Source organism: Acinonyx jubatus, chromosome B4 (genome assembly GCF_027475565.1).
Source record: "Acinonyx jubatus isolate Ajub_Pintada_27869175 chromosome B4, VMU_Ajub_asm_v1.0, whole genome shotgun sequence".
Taxonomy (NCBI): domain Eukaryota; kingdom Metazoa; phylum Chordata; class Mammalia; order Carnivora; family Felidae; genus Acinonyx; species Acinonyx jubatus.
In genome coordinates, this window is record NC_069387.1 from 65,935,156 (window position 1) to 65,950,639 (window position 15,484).

The 15,484-nt window shown below is 36.8% G+C and overlaps 1 protein-coding gene across 3 annotated transcripts in view; it reads left to right on the forward strand.

Moving 5' to 3' along the window:
• Positions 1–15,484, forward strand: part of CB4H12orf40 (chromosome B4 C12orf40 homolog) — a 165,483-nt gene that overhangs the window by 137,642 nt on the left and 12,357 nt on the right. For all 3 annotated transcript variants that reach the window (XM_015085066.3, XM_053226124.1, XM_053226125.1), the window contains one exon: positions 12,627–12,687. In XM_015085066.3, the coding sequence (XP_014940552.1) occupies positions 12,627–12,687 (61 nt within the window). The remainder of the gene's footprint in view (positions 1–12,626; positions 12,688–15,484) is intronic.

Below are 15,484 nucleotides of genomic sequence, written 5' to 3' on the forward strand. Positions count from 1 at the left end.
TATAAAGGGCCAGGTCATAAAAGACTTCGTAGGACGTATAACAATTTAATTCCCTACCATCACACAGAGAGCCACTAAAAATTTTTTAGCAGAGGAATATTACAAACATCAGAGTATTAAAAAGTTGAGGAGTGGCAGTGAGGATGGAAACAAGAGCTATCACAAAGACTTAAAAGGTCTAGTTTTGATAGAGCTTGGTGATTAGTTAAGTGAAAAGGGAAAAACTGAAGTCCTGTATTTATGAAACATGGAGATGAAAACATGGGAGATGGTTGCAGAAAAGGTTAACTCTCCATCAAATTTTATGTGCCCTCTTTTACAGAATAGAGCTGTTACTGTGAAAGGGCTACCCGGTCAAGGAACACATTTTCTTTAATTTTTTTTAATGTTTGTTTATTTTTTAGAGAGAGCATGAACAAGGGAGAGGTAGAGAGAGAGGGGAGACAGAATCCGACGCAGGCTTCAGGCTCTGAGCTGTCAGTACAGAGCCTGACATGGGGCTCGAACCCACAAACTGTGAGATCATGACATGAGCCAAAGTCAGATGCTTAGCCAACTGAGCCACCCAGAAGCCCCAAAGAGCACATTTTCTAATCTTCCATTCAACTAAATTTGGCCATGTGGCGAGATCTCAAAACAATGTTATCAGCAGTGATGTGCATCATTTTCATGCACTGTAAAAGGTGGGGATTCTTTCTCCATGTTACCCCACATGTGATAGCTGCATGGTAGTGAAGCCCTAAGGGATGTTTGCAGCCACAAGATGGGAGGGGCTGAGTTTCTAAATCACTAGTTGGAAGAAAATTGCTGACCTGAAAAACTCATTTTAGATTATTAAATAAGAATGAAATAATTGTGGGGCACCTGGGTGTCTCAGTCAGATGAGTATCCGGCTTCGGCTCAGGTCATGATCCCACAGTTCATGGGTTCGAGCCCTGCGCTGGGCTCTGTGCTGACAGCTCAGAGCCTGGAACCTGCTTCAGGTTTTGTGTGTGTCTCTCTCTCTGCCTCTCTCTCTCAATTTCTCTCTCAAAATAAATAAACATTAAAAAAAGAATAATATATATTCGCTCAAAGAAGGAATTATTAGCAGGTTAAAATACTTAAAAAAAACAAAAAAACCTCTTTTTGACTATATCTATGACAGCTTAAATGTGGCTAGAGCAAGTTGGAAAAGAAAATAAGCCCATTAGGGTAGAGCCTGCAGGGAATCAAGTACTATGAGGAGGTCTTTGGGTAGACTAGACATGGGGCTTATAATTTGTGACTCATTGACAGGGCTAAAGATGTAGTGAAACTTTGGCTAAAATCTTAAATTCTACAAGAGCGACCAAGGCAGGAGTCAGCACAGGAAAGGAAGAAGGAAGGAGTAGGCACAGAAGAAAGGCAGGGCTGTGCCTTCCCACTGGCTGGGTAAAATCAAAACAGTTAGTTCCTACTGAGGCAGAATTAAGACAGAGAAGCAAACAAAAATCCATCTTGGATGGCAGATTGTAGGGAATGGGGAAGAAGTGGTGTTCCCAAGATCCTTTTGTTGGATGTGGAAGGGAATAGGAGAGAACAGGGTCTTGGAGGAGTATAAAAATAATTTTTAAATTAAGATTTAATTACATATAATGATTTGTTAATTTCAGGTATACATCATGATTTGATGTATAAAATGTGAAATGATCACCAAAATAAGTCTAGTTAACATCCATTACCATACCACAGTAAAAATTTTGTTTTTTCTGGGGCACCAGGGTGGTTCAGTTGGTTAAACTTCTGGCTTCAGCTCAGGTCATGATCTCACAGTTCATGAGTCCAAGCCCCGCATCAGGGTCTGCACTAACAGTGCAGTGCCTGTTTCAGATTCTCTGTCTCCCTCTCTCTCTCTCTCTCTCTCCCTGCCCTTCCAGCCCTTTCTCTCCAAAATAAATAAACATTTTTTAAAAAATTGTTTTTTCTTAGGAGAACTTTTAAGATGTCTTAGCAACTTTTAAATGTACTATATAGTTTTACTAATTATAATCACCAGGTTGTACATTACATCCCCAGGGCTTATTTATTTTATAAGTGGAAATTGTATCTTTTGACAGCCTTCATCCATCCTTTTTGCCCATACCCAGTCCCACCTCTGAAACCACCAGTCTGTTCTCCGAATCTATACTTTGTTTTGTTTTTTAAGTAGGCTCCATGCTCAGTGTGGAGACCAACATGGGGCTTGAACTCATAACCCTGAGATCAAGACCTGAGCTGAGATCGAGTCAGATACGTAACCAATGAGCAACCCCAGGCCCCTCTCTTTGAGTTTGTATTTTAATTTTTTTCACATTGCACGTTACAAGTGAGACCATATGGTATTAGTTTTTCTCTAACTTATTTCATTCTTCATGATACCCTCAAGTTCCATCCCTGTTGCAAATGGCAGGATTTTCTTCTTTAATATGGCTGAGTAATACTCCTTTGCATATGTATACCACATCTTCTTTATCCATTCAAACATCTATGGACACTTAGTTCATTTGCATGTCTTATCTATGGTAAATAATGGCAATGAGCAAGGGAGTGAGGACAATCACTTTGAGTTAGTGTTTACATTTCCTTTAGAAAAATTACTAGAAGTGGATTTGCTGGATCCCATGGTAGTTTTGTCTTTCTTTTTTGAGGATGCTCTATACTGTCTGACATAGCAGCTGACTAATTTACATTCCCACCAACAAGGCTTCCTTTTCTCCACATCCTTGCCAATACTTGTTAGTTCTTGTTTTTTTGGTATTAGCCATTTTAACAAGTGTGAGGTGCTGTCTCATTGTGGTTTTGATTTGCATTTTCTTGATGATTCATGGTATTGAGCACCCTTTTCATGTACCTGTTGGCCATCTGTAGGTCATCTTTGGAAAAAAGTCTGTTCAGTTCCTCTGCCTATTGTTTAATTAGATTGTTTTTTGCTTTGAGATTTAGGAGTTATTTACATATTTTGGATATTAACCCCTTATTAGATAAATGGTTTACAAATATTTTCTTCCATTCTGTAGGTTGCCTTTTCATTTTGTTTTTGGTTTCCTTTGCTGTGCAGAAGTTTTTTTTAGTTTGATGTAGCCTCACTTGTTTAGTTTTGCTTTAATTACCTTTGTTTTTGGTGTCAAACCCAAAAAATCATTGCCAAGATCAATGTCAAGGAACTTATCTCCTAGGTTTTCTTCTAGCAACTTTATGGTTTCAGGCCTTATGTTCAAGTCTTTATTCCATTTTGAGTTAATTTTTGTGTATGGTGTAATATAGGAGTCCATTTTCATTCTTTTGCATTTAGCTATCCAGTTTTCCAGCGCCATTTATTGAAGAGACTGTCCTTTCCCTACAGTACATTCTTGGCTCCTTTGTTGTAAATTAGTTGGCCATTATATATGTATTTACTTCTCTGATTTCTCTTATGTTCTCTTGGTCTATGCCTATTTTATGCCAGTACCATACTGTGTTGATTACCATAGCTTTTTAATAGTGTTTGAAATTGGGAAGTGTGATGCTTCTAGCTTTGTTCTTTTCCTCAAGCTTTGGTTATTTAGGGTCTTCTGTGGTTCCATACAAGTTTTAGAATTATTTGTTCTACTTCTATGAAAAGTACCTTGGAATTTTGGTAGAGATTGCATTGGATCTGCTTTGGGTAGTATGGGCAGTTTAACAAGATAAATTCTTGCAATCGTGAACATGGATTATCTTTCCATTTGTTTGTGTCTTTTCTTTCTTTTTTTAGTGTGTCTTCTGTTCACCAATGTCTTACAGTTTTCTGTGTACAGATCTTTCACCTCTGTGATTAAATAAATTTTTAGGTATGTTATCCTTTTTGATGCAGTTGTAAATGGGATCGTTTCTTTAATTTCTCATTCTGATAGTTCATTATTAGTGTATAGAAATGAAATTGATTTTATATGTTATGTATCCTGCAACTTTACTAAATTTATTATTTCTAACAGTTTCTTGGTGGAATGTTTAGTGTGTTCTATATGTAGTATCCTTTTATCTGCAAATGAAGATAATTTTAATTGTTCTTTTCTGTTTTGTATGCATTTTATTTCTTTTTCTTGCCTGATTGCTCTAACTAGGACTTTTAGTGTTATGTTGAATAAAAGTGGTGAGTGTAGACATCCTTGTGTTGTTCCTGATCATGGAGGAAAAACTTAAGCACTGTTGAGTAGGATGTTAGCTACAGGTTTAACATATGTGGCTTTTATTCTGTTGAGGTGTGTTCCTTCTATACTCATTTATTGCGAGTTTTAATCATGAATGAGTGTCAAATATTGACAAATACTTTTTTTGCATCTTTTGAAATGATCATATGATTTTTATACTTCAGTGTTGAACCATGTTTACATTCCTAGAATGAATCTCACTTGATCATTGTGTATAATCCTTTTAATGTATTGTTAAATTCAGTTTGCTAATATTTTTCAGGATTTTTAAATATATGTTGCATTAGGGATATTGTGCTGTAATTCCTTTACTTGTGTTCTTTTCTGAGGTAATACTCATACAATGAGTTTGGAAGTGTTCCTTTATTATTATTTTTTTTTGAAGATTTTTAATAAGGATTTGTAGTAATTTTTTAAATGTTTGTTTGATAGAATTCACCAGTGAAGCCATTAGTCCTGGACTTTTGCTTATTGGGGAGTTTTTGATTACTGATTCATTCTCTTTACTAGTAACTGGTGCTATTCATATTTTTGATTTCTTAATGAATCAATTTTGGTAGGTTGCATGTTTTAGGAATTTTATTAATTTCTTCTGAGTCATTCAGTTTGTTGATTTATCATTGTTTGTAGTAGTCTCTTATGATCTTTTGTTTCTCTGTTATCAGTTATAACATCTCTTTAATTTCTGATTTTCAGTCCTTTCTCTTTTTTCCCCTCTTGAGTCTGGCTGAACAGTTCATCTTTTTTTTTTTTTTTTTTTTTTTTTATGTTTTCAAACAACCAACTCTCAGTTTCATTAATCTTTTGTATTGTCTTTTTAGTTTCTAATTCATTTATTTCTACTCTGATCTTTGTTATTTACTTTCTTCTACTAACTGTAGGTTCAGTTTGTTAGTTCCCTGAGATATAAAGTTAGGTTGTTTGAGATCTTTCTTGTTTCTTAAGGTAGGTGTTTATCACCACAAACTTCCCACTTAGATCTGTTTTTGCTGCATCCCAAAAGTTTGGTTATTTTGTATTTCCATTTTTATTTGTGTCAAGATTCTTAAAGTTTTTTAAATTATTTTTTCATCCATTGGTTGTTTAGGAGCATGTTGTCTAATCTCCATGTATTTGTCAATTTCCCAGTTTCCTCCTTGTAAATTTTCATATCATTATGGTTTCAAAACATGCTTGATGTGGTTTCAGTCTTAGTAAACTTAATAAGACTTGTTGTGTGGCCTAATATACAGTCTGTCATGGAAAATATTTAGTATGTGCTTGAAAATAATGTGTACACTATTGTTTTGGGATGAAATGCTTTGTATATGTCTGTTTAGTACATCTGATGTAAAGTGTCATTTAAGCCATTGTCTCCTTATTGATTTTCTGTCTGGAGGATCTGTCAATTGATGAACATGGGGTATTAAAGTAGCCTACAATTATATATTTAGCTACTCCTTTGTTGGGTACATACATATTTTCAAAAGGTGTATTTTCTTCTTGGATTCACCCTGTTTCATTATACTATGACCCTCTTTGCCTCTTACAATAGTCTTGTTTTAAAGTCTATTTTGTCTGATATATGTGTATCTATTCCAGTTTTCTTTTGGTTTCCATTTTCATGAAATGTCTTTTTTCCATCATTTCACTTTCAGTATGTGTGTGTGTCCTTATGTGTGAAATAAGTCTCTCAAAGGCAGCATATACATGGGTCTTTTTTTTTTTTTTTTTTAATCCATTTGGTCACTCTGTCTCTTTTGATTGGAGAAATTTAGTCCATTTATATTTGTCATTATTGATAGACATGGGTTTATTGCCATTTTACTCATGTTTTGGTTGGTTTGTAAGTCCTTTGTTTCTTCTCTTGCTCTGTTCCTTGGTAATTTAATGATTTTTCTATTGTGTTATGCTTAGTTTCTTTTCTTTTCATGTCTTGTTTATTTACTATAGGCTTTTGCTTTGTGGTTACCATGAGGGTTATATAAAACAACTTCTGATAATGGTCCATTTTAAGCTGATAAAAACTTAAGTTCAAATGCTTTTTTAAGCTCTACAGTTTTACTAACCCCCCAACATTTTATGTTTTTGATGCCACACTTCTTTTCATCTTATGTATTTATTAACAAATTATTGTAGTTGTTGTTTTTACTACTTTTGTCTTTAGCTTTCATACTAGCTTTATTAACTTTTCAATATTAGCCTTTACAGTATTTTTTGAAATTTAGTATATTTTTACCTTTACTAGTAAAATTTATACCTTCATATGTTTTCCTGTTATTAATTGATAACTTTTATTTCAGCTTAAGGAAATCCCTTTAACATTTTTTATAAAGCCAAGTCTAGTGGAGATGAACTCCTTTAGCTTTTGCTGATCTCTCCTTCTATTCTGAAGGACACCTTTACTGGGTAGAATATTCTTGGTTGATAGTTTTTTTTCTTTGAATATATTGTGCCTCTCCCTTCTGGCCTGCAGAGTTTCTCCTGAAAAGTCTGATGATGGTTTTATGGGGTTTTCCTATACGTAACAAGTTGTTTTTCTTTTGCTGCTTTTAAAATTCTCTTCTTGTCTTTATCTTTGATCACTTAATTATGTATCTTGATGTGGGTCTCTTTGGGTTCAGCTTATTTGGAACTCCAAGTTCTTCCTGGCTCTGGATGTCTGTTTCATTCCCCAAGTTAGGGAAGTTGATGGCCATAATTTCTTCAAATAAGTTTTCTGTCCCTGTGTCCTTATTTTTCTTTTGGAGCTCCTATTATATAAATATTGGTTTATTTTATATTGTCCCCAAATCCCTTATACTATTTACACTTTTTTAATTCCTTTTTGTTGTTGCTCCTCTGATTTGATAAATTCCACTGACCTGTCTTTGAATTCCTTATCCTTTGGCTTCATCAAGTTTTCTATTCCTTTTATTACATTTTTCAGTTATTGTATTCCTTAGCTCTGTGATTTCTGTTCGGTAATTTCTTATATTTTCTATTCCTTTGTTTAAATTCTTAGTTCTTGCATTGTGCTTCTGACCTCAGGGAGAGCATTTTTATGATTGTTATTTTGAACTCTTACCAGATAAATCATTTATCTTCATTTCACTGATGGGTTTTTCTGAAGTTGTTTTTTTTTTTTTTTTTTCTTTTGTTTGGAACATGCTGTTCTGTGTCTTCAAATGCTTTGACTTTGTTGGTTTCTGTGTGTTAGATAAAACAGACACTTCTAGTCTCGAAGGTAGGGCCTTGAATGCGATATAAAATCTGTTTAAATCCTGCCCTATCTCTTTGTTGTCTCTCAAACCTTTGTGATTTTCCAAGTAGTCTGCTTTATTTTTAGTAGCTCCCAGTAGTTGAGTGTATGCCAAAACCTGCCAGTGTCCCACTGGGAAGGATCTCAGTCAGTAACCAGATTGTTTGATTGGAAGCCACACCCTCAGGTGGGATTTTTTAAAGTATGCAAATTTACCTCTTTGATGGTAAGACTTGGAGGTGAGCATCTGTCTGTTCCCTCTGCTCTGAGCCCTGATGTGATAGCCAGTTAGGAAGTGTTTCTCTATTTGCTGTATTCCTGTTGGATCTGTGAACCTAAACCCTGCTCTCCAGCAGAGCCAGCCTATCAAAGGATGTGTCCTCTGGGCAGCAGCCACAAAAGCCAGGATGCTGGGTGTTTATACAAGTTCCTTTCTTGGTGACACCAGCAATGTGGGGCATGGCAGAGGGAGAGTGTGAAGATGGTACCTGCTGGCCTCTACGCTATCTGGAGATGATTGCAGGCGGCCCCTAGATGTGTGTTTAATTACAAGCTTGCCCCTCTGGTTACAGGTGTTAATATAAGCTAATAGGCCTCTTCCACAGAAAGAATAGATGTTTTGGTCTGCCTCATCATTAGTCCCTGGATAGGTAGCTGGTTAAGAACTCTTTGTTACAGTCCTGTGGGACCTAGGAGAGCTCTGGGGGTTACCAGAGCTGATGATCAAAGGACATCCCCTGGGCAGCAGCTGCAAAAACTGGGGCTCTACGTGTGCATTGGCATTGTTTTCCGGCAGTACCTGCAGCCTGGAAAATAGCAGAAGGAGAGTGTGAAGGTGGTTCCTGCTGGGCTCTGCAGTCTTGGGAGAATATTTCAGTAGGCCTGTAAATGTGTGTTACTTAGGATCCTGCCCCTCAGGCTGAAGATTTAAGATAATTAGATAAGCCTCTTTCATAGAAAGATTGGGGTTGCATTTCATTCTGCTTTCTCTCACTCCTGTCCCCTGCTGGGGTAGCTGTTTCAGAACTCTTTTTCTGTTTGTTACGGTCCTATGAGACCTACAAATGCAAGGTCTGAGCCTGGAACCTGTTGCCTGCCAGAGCTAAGTAATCAAGGGTGTCCCCTGGGCAGCAGCCACAAAACCCAGGGCACCAGACATGTGCACGGTCTCCTTATTGGGAGATACTAGTTACCTGGAGTGGGTTGGAGGGTGAGCACAAAGATAGCACCCAGTCTCTGATGTCTCTGGAAAGGATTAAAGTTGGTCCTTTAATGTGAGTTTAATTAGAAGCCCCAGGCTGCAGATATAATGATCATAGGCTTCTTTTACAAAACACTTGGGTATTTCAGTGGGCTGCCTCATTTCTAGACCCTGAGTTGTAGCTACAGGGAGCCTGTGTGAGCCCCTTAAGAACTGTTGCTCAGTTTTCCATAGCCTTGTTATTCTCATAGACACAAGTCCCATTGGCATACAGAACTTGATGTTTTATTGTTGTTGTCTGTCAGGTGCAGGTCTTAAAAGGTAAGGTATTAGTTGTAGGGTTCAAAGCACTTGCTCTTCAGGGAGAATTTTAGAGTTGTGGGTTCCCTCTGAATTGTGGGTTGCTATCAGCCCATGACAGGATTTGTGGTGAAATTGTGCCTCAGCCTCTCCAACTTTTTTTTAAAGTTTTTTTTTTTTGTTTGTTTGTTTGTTTTAATACTCTGTCCACCCAGCATGGGGCTCAAATTTATGACCCTGAGATCAAGAGTCACACGCTCTGGTGACTGAGTCAGCCAGGACCCCACAACTTGTTTCCATGTGGATTTTTTCACATTCCCCCATTGTGAGTGAAGGAGTCTTTTAACTAGTTTTTGGGTTTTTTTCAGAGGAAATTGTTCTGTATGTAGCTGTAGATTTGGTGTGTTTGTGGAAGGAGGTGAGTTAAGCATCCTTCTCCATTGCCACCTTGAACTAGTACCAATTCTAAAGGAGTAAGGTTTGGGGTGTCTGAGTGGCTCAGTCGGTTGAATGTCCAACTTCAACTCAGGTCATGATATCACACTCATGGGTTCTAGCCCCATGTCAGGGCTCTGTGCTGATAGCTCAGAGCCTGGAGCCTTGCTTCAGATTCTGTGTCTCCCTCTCTCTCTGCCCCTCCCCCACTCACGCTCTCTCTCCCTCTGTCTCAAAAATAAACATTAAAAAAAAAAAAAGATGGGGTGCCTGGGTGGCTCAGTCGGTTAAGCGGCCGACTTCGGCTCAGGTCACGATCTCACGATCCATGAGTTCATGCCCCGCGTCGGGCTCTGTGCTGACAGCTCAGAGCCTGGAGCCTTGCTTCAGATTCTGTGTCTCCCTCTCTCTCTGCCCCTCCCCCACTCGCACTCTGTCTGTCCTCTCTCTCTCTCAAAATAAATACACATAATAATTTTTTTTCAATAAAGGAGTAAGGTTTAAATATGACTGTTAAAAATAGGAAGGTAATCACTAGAGAGATGGAGACACATGGAAGAACTTCAGAATTCACAGAATTTGCCATGTCACACCAGGAAACCTAATGAAGTGGGGAAAAAATGCTTACCAACTGAGCCATCCAGGTGCCCCAAGAAGCTGATTTCTTAAAAATCAAGATTCAAAGAATATTAAATTGGAGAGAGAGAAACATGTAGAATATAACCAAATTTTGAAAAAAAAAAGATAACCTCTCTGACCTCAGCTGTAGCAACCTCTTACTCGACACATCCCCAAAGGCAAGGGAATTAAAAGCAAAAGTGAATTACTGGGACCTTATGAAGATTAAAAGCTTCTGCACAGCAAAGGAAACAACCAACAAAACTAAAAGGCAACCAACGGAATGGGAAAAGATATTTGCAAATGACATATCGGACAAAGGGCTAGTATCCAAAATCTATAAAGAGCTCACCAAACTCCACACCCGAAAAACAAATAACCCAGTGAAGAAATGGGCAGAAAACATGAATAGACACTTCTCTAAAGAAGACATCCGGATGGCCAACAGGCACATGAAAAGATGTTCAGCGTCGCTCCTTATCAGGGAAATACAAATCAAAACCACACTCAGGTATTACCTCACGCCAGTCAGAGTGGCCAAAATGAACAAATCAGGAGACTATAGATGCTGGAGAGGATGTGGAGAAACGGGAACCCTCTTGCACTGTTGGTGGGAATGCAAATTGGTGCAGCCCCTCTGGAAAGCAGTGTGGAGGTTCCTCAGAAAATTAAAAATAGACCTACCCTATGACCCAGCAATAGCACTGCTAGGAATTTATCCAAGGGATACAGGAGTACTGATGCATAGGGGCACTTGTACCCCAAGGTTCATAGCAGCACTCTCAACAATAGCCAAATTATGGAAAGAGCCTAAATGTCCATCAACTGATGAATGGATAAAGAAATTGTGGTTTATATACACAATGGAGTACTACGTGGCAATGAGAAAAAATGAAATATGGCCTTTTGTAGCAATGTGGATGGAACTGGAGAGTGTGATGCTAAGTGAAATAAGCCATACAGAGAAAGACAGATACCATATGTTTTCACTCTCATGTGGATCCTGAGAAACTTAACAGAAACCCATGGGGGAGGGGAAGGAAAAAAAAAAAAGAGGTTAGAGTGGGAGAGAGCCAAAGCATAAGAGACTCTTAAAAACTGAGAACAAACTGAGGGTTGATGGGGGGTGGGAGGGAGGAGAGGGTGGGTGATGGGTATTGAGGAGGGCACCGTTTGGGATGAGCACTGGGTGTTGTATGGAAACCAATTTGACAATAAATTTCATATATAAAATTAAAAAAAAAAGAAAAAAAAAGATAGCAGAAGATATACATAAAATATATAGTGTCAGGGTAAAGACAGTATAAATGCAATAGAAAATTCATTCTAAAACAGAAGAAGAGGCAATACTGAGTTACTGATCCATACCAATTATGAAATCCAGCTTGGCAGGCATTGTGAAGTCTTGCTTGCCTGGATTATGGGGGGAAATTCTTTGAACAATTTAGTTTTTTTCTCTTTGGAATGATCTTTTCTGTCATTTATCCTCTATAAACAGATCTGAGGTGGGTATTGGTATTATGTGCTTCCCTTGGTGTATATATAACTTTCTCAGCTTGTGTGTGGTGCAAGTCTGGGGCTTGCGTGCTATTTAAGAGTTGAATATATAATACTTTGTAAATGATTGAGTAGTAGGATTAGAGAAAAGACTCTACTGCATAAAGTTATTCAGGAACCTGAGCTGGTGGGGACTTTGCTGTCATTAACTGGTGGTTTCCATGTTTCTAAATGTATGTTCACATCAGATAGCAGAAGGGAAAGAGAAGTGGGAGGTTTTAGGGAAAATTTTTATGGGTGAGGGGTAACAGTGGCATATACCACTTTTGCTTATGACCAGAATTCAAATCACATGTCCAAACAGACTTCAGAGGAGGCTAGGAAATGTACTCTAGCTCTGTGCCTAAGAGAAGAGGGAAACAATTTGGTAAGCAGCTTTCTCCTTTATCCAATTTCCTTTATCTTACTTAAAACACTTTATCCTACCATCAGAGAATGTATATTTTTTTTGTAAGTCCATGATACATTTGCAAATATAATTCATGTAGTGAGCCATAAAGAAAGTTTAAGAGATTTGTCTAAGGAGAGATTCATAGTCACATTTTCTAATAATTCATTAAGTTAGAAATCAACAACAAAAACAACAACAGAAGATGCTTAACCTCCCGTACTTTCTTGGAAATTAAGAAACATTCTGGTTTTTAGTGAGAAAAAGACTAAAAGAAAAAAACCGTGAAAATAAGAAATTACATAGAAATTGATGAAAATCAAAATCAGTGGTTTGTTCTATACAAAAATATATACTTCTGAGGGCCTTTATTATTTAAGAAACCTGAAAATAAATAAATTGATATCCAACTTAAGAAATTTAGAGAATAACAATAAATCTCCAAATTACATTCATATATTTGTCTCTTTTGAACTGCATTTACTATGATTACTTCAAGACTTCTCATAAGTTTCTTAGCAAGTGTCTATTCTGTTGCTTACTGTTTCAAAACCTATTAAATTTTGTTTACTTTATTATTCATCACAGGCAAATTTTTCTTTGTAGTATTAAAATAATCTTTGTTGAATTAATGTGAAGGAAAAGTACTGTAAGATGAATTGGTGGGATTAAGAGGGAGATATGAGGGGGTATTACTGTTTATACTTGGGAGTTGTTAAAATTTTGTTTTTCTTCTAGATTCCGATGGAAGAAGGAGGAACTTGTTCGTTAAAAGACAGGCAAACATCTAAGAAAATCTGTAAGTATAACTATCAAGTGAATTTTATTCTTTAAAATGAACTAACATTTAAGTGAAAATCAGTTAAGTTTTAAATGTTTTTTTTTCAGATTTATGCCACCAAATATTTCATAGATATGTTAGAATATACTAGTATTACACTTATTTTTATTATATATATTATACATGAGTATATATAATATATATGTACAGTTTAATGAATAATGAAACTGATACCCGTATATGTACTTTGTAGCTTAAGAAATGTATAATCAGAACTTTTGAAGGTTTTCTCAATTGCATTTCCAATCCTGCCCCCTAGAGGTAACTATTATCCTGAATTTATTTTTTGTGATATCACACATAGACTTTTCCATTGCTTAGTTTTGAACTTTTTACAAATTGAGGCCAACTCTACATATTTTTGTGATGTTGTTGTTCACCCACTAATGTATTTTGAGGTTTGTTCACTTTGATACTTTTGACTCTGGTACATTTCATTATTTGTTTACTACTATATCGTTTACTACTATTTTGGGAATGTACCACAGCTTGTTTATACATCCTCTGGCTGTGATTATTTAGGTTGTCTTGAATATTTTGATATGATAAGCAGTGTTGCTTTGGCAATTCTTGACATTTCTTCTGACACATGTGTATAAAAATGCCTCTGTGATATAGTTTTACAAGCAGAACTGAGTAGTCGTATGGTATGAACATCTTCACCTCATCCAGGTAATGCAGAATGTTTTCCAAAGTAATTGTGCCATTTTAAACTTCAACTAGTGAGAGGTAGGAGTCTTAGTTGTTACATATTATAACACTGGGTCTGGTACCTAATTGTTGGCAATCTGGTATTGCATTGTATTTTTAATTTATATTTCTCTATTAATTAGGTTGATTGGCCATCCATGTTTCATCTGTGAAATGCCTTTCATGTTTGTTGCCTGTGTTTCTTTTAAGTTGGGCTTTCTTTATGGGATGTGTCTTTTATATACCTATATGTGTATATCCCTAGATATTAACTGTGTATAGCAAATACTTCAGATTTGAGTGGTCTTTTTATTCTATGCTGTCTTTTTATAGATAAAAGTTTCTAGCACTTTTTATATATTCTGTGATAGAATGATTCTTCAGGATATGTAGGTCTACTAGGATACCTAGAAATCTTTATGGACTTTTTTTCTTTTGGAATTAATTTAATCTTTAGAATATGTAACACATTAGTGTGGTTGCAATCCTTATCTTTGCTGCCCTACTTCCTTCTGCATCAGATGAGTAGCTGCTTTTTGTTGGTTTACGTTTTATCATTCCGGGTTTTTTTTCCCCCAAAATACAGCCTAAAAATTTATAAACACACATATACACATGAAACTTAGTTCTTGCCTTTCTCACTCTAAATGTAATAGTAGATTTTTTATTTAACATAGGATATTTCATAAATTAATTGAATAGATTAATTTATTTAATAAAACATCCTGAAGTGTTCTCCATGGTAATATTAGACATTTTTTCATCCTTTGTTTATGACCATATGGTAATCCATAATATGGATGGATTATAGTTTATTCAGCTAATGCCTGTTGATGGATATTTGGGTTGTTTCCAGGGTCTTGTTCATACAAATAATGTTGCAATGAAAAACTCTGTGCATATGTTGCTGAGTTGTGGAGGTATATTTTTAGGGTAATTTCTAGGAATGGGATTGCTGAGTCAAAGGAGAGATACATTTTTTTTTTCTGGTTTTATTGAGGTATAATTGGCAAACAAAAATTGTATGTATTGGAGCACCTGGCTGACTCAGTTGGTAGAGCATTTGACTCTTGATCTTGGGATCATGAGTTCAGACCCCACATTGGGCGTAGAGATTAAATAAGTAAATAAATATTTTAAAAAATTATAGCTAATTCTCACACAATTTTTTTTCTTCTTTTTTTTTTCTTTTTTTTAATGTTTGTTTATTTTTGAGTGGCAGAGAGAGCACGAGCAGGGAAGGGCAGAGAGAGGGAGACACAGAATTTGAAGCAGGCTGCAGGCTCTGAGCTGTCAGTATACAGCCTGATGCGGGACTTGAACTCAAACTGCGAGATCGTGACCTGAGCTAAAGTCAGACGCTTAACTGACTGAGCCACCCAGGCACCCCTCTTTTGTTTTTTTCTTTTTTAATGTTTATTTATTTGAGGGAGAGAGAGCGTGCAAGTAGAGGGCCAGAGAGAGAGGGAGAGAGAGAATCCCAAACTGGATTGGTGCTCTCAGTGTGGAGCCCAGTGAGGGGTTTGATCTCATGAACCATGAGACCATGACCTGAGCCGAAATCAAGTCGGGTGCTCAACTATCTGAGCCACTCAGGCGCCCCTCAGAATGCTTTTGTTGATTTTGCTATATCTTTGTTTCAGTAGCCAACTAGCTACGGTTGCAATTAATAAACAGCTGTCATTCCAACATGAATGTTACTTGATATTTTCATTTAAATTAATGAGTATAGGGGCACCCGGGTGGCTCAGTAGTTTGTGTCTGACTTCAGCCCAGGTTGTGATTTCACAGTTTGTGAGTTCAAGCCCCACGTTGGGCTCTGCGCTGACAGCTCGGAGTCTGGAGCCTGCTTTGAATTCTGTGTCTCCCTTTCTCTCTGCCCCTGCCCCACTCACACTCTGTCTCTGTCAAAAAATAAACATTAATTTTTTGTAATTAGTGCAAAAAAAGTGAAACAATGAAGATGCATGTTGAAAGTATACTCTTTCAACAATGAAAAAAATACATTGTGAATGATTCCCACAGTCAAGTTAATTAACACATCTACCACCTCATATAGTTACCT